The sequence below is a fragment of the Clupea harengus genome, chromosome 11, assembly GCF_900700415.2.
Source record: "Clupea harengus chromosome 11, Ch_v2.0.2, whole genome shotgun sequence".
NCBI classification, from domain to species: Eukaryota; Metazoa; Chordata; class Actinopteri; order Clupeiformes; family Clupeidae; genus Clupea; species Clupea harengus.
Genome location: NC_045162.1, coordinates 804,440 through 805,704, shown reverse-complemented (window position 1 = coordinate 805,704; position 1,265 = coordinate 804,440). Strand labels below are relative to the sequence as shown.

At 40.9% G+C, this 1,265-nt stretch overlaps 1 protein-coding gene across 1 annotated transcript in view; it reads right to left on the bottom strand.

Annotated features, from left to right (window-relative positions):
• The window catches only part of g6fl (g6f-like), a 33,777-nt gene extending 33,113 nt beyond the window's left edge, over positions 1 to 664 (bottom strand). The window contains exon 1 of the mRNA XM_031575974.2: positions 485 to 664. Within this exon, the coding sequence (XP_031431834.1) occupies positions 485 to 557 (73 nt within the window). The 5' untranslated portion in view covers positions 558 to 664. The remainder of the gene's footprint in view (positions 1 to 484) is intronic.
• Positions 665 to 1,265: the final 601 nt, after the last annotated feature.

Below are 1,265 nucleotides of genomic sequence, written 5' to 3'. Positions count from 1 at the left end.
AACAGGAAAGACTAACGAGGAATAATATCTACTGTCTATTAAGTGGCATACAATGGCAAGGCTAGGCTAGGCTAGGCTAGTTTATCTATAATACAATTCACACACATTGGCCATTCAAAGTGCTTTACATGTAAGCAGGTAAAAGAAAACATTAAAAAGAAACATTTAAAAAAGGAAAGGAAAGGAAAGGAAACATTTAAAAATAGATACTTCAGTACAGACATGGTTAACTATCATGGTTAACTAATCAGCCTCCTTAGCGCTTCCCTCTCATCATGGACTGCCTTATAAAACCATTAAATAATTATTAGAGTGACTATTTATATTCATTTGAATAATCAGTTAGAGATAGAGAGAATAAAAACAAAATCACAAGCAAATTAAATATTTCTCTCTGTCTCTCTCCCTCCCTCTCTCTCTCTCTTTGTCTCTCTCTCTCTCGTTCTGTCTCCCTGTGTGTGTGTGTGTGTGTGTGTGTACCTACCTGTGGCCACGGTGGCGGTGGTGCCCAGGGTCCAGGTCAGGACACACATACTTAGGAGGGAATCCATCTGCATTCTCACACCAGGGACACACACACCCTGCTCACACACATCTAACACACACACGTCTAACACACGTCCTTAAAGTAATGGCCGCATGCTTCTCTATCTGACATAAAACACACACACACACACACACACACACTCACGAAGTGACAGAAGTCAGGAAGAGTGGGCTGGTCTGAGGTCAGACCATGCAGTGTGTGTGTGTGACTGATAAACATATGAGTGAGTGTGTGTGTGTGTGTGTGTGCGCGCTGGGGGGAAACAGTGTGTGTGTGTGTGACTGATAAACATATGAGTGAGAGTTGGTGACACACATCACATCACTCATCTTAACACAGGAAGAACACACACACACACACACAAGCAAGCAAGCACACTGATATACAGTCTATGTACAGTCTACAATAATAATATATATATAATAATTATTATTATTATGTACAGTCTACAGTATATAAAGTTTACAGTGGATAAATGTTCTTGTGCACACACAAGCATACAGTTTGACTGGCTATAAGGAGAAGGGTTAGGGTGTGTGTGTGTGTGTGTCTATATGAGTATGACTGTGGCTATAAGGAGAAAGTGTGAGTGTGTGTATATGATCCATCATATGCGTGTGTCTGTGTGTGTGTGTGTGTAAATATGAGTATGACTTCGGCTATAAGGAGAAGGTGTGTGTGTGTGTGTGTGTGTGATCCATTATATGCGTGTGTCTGT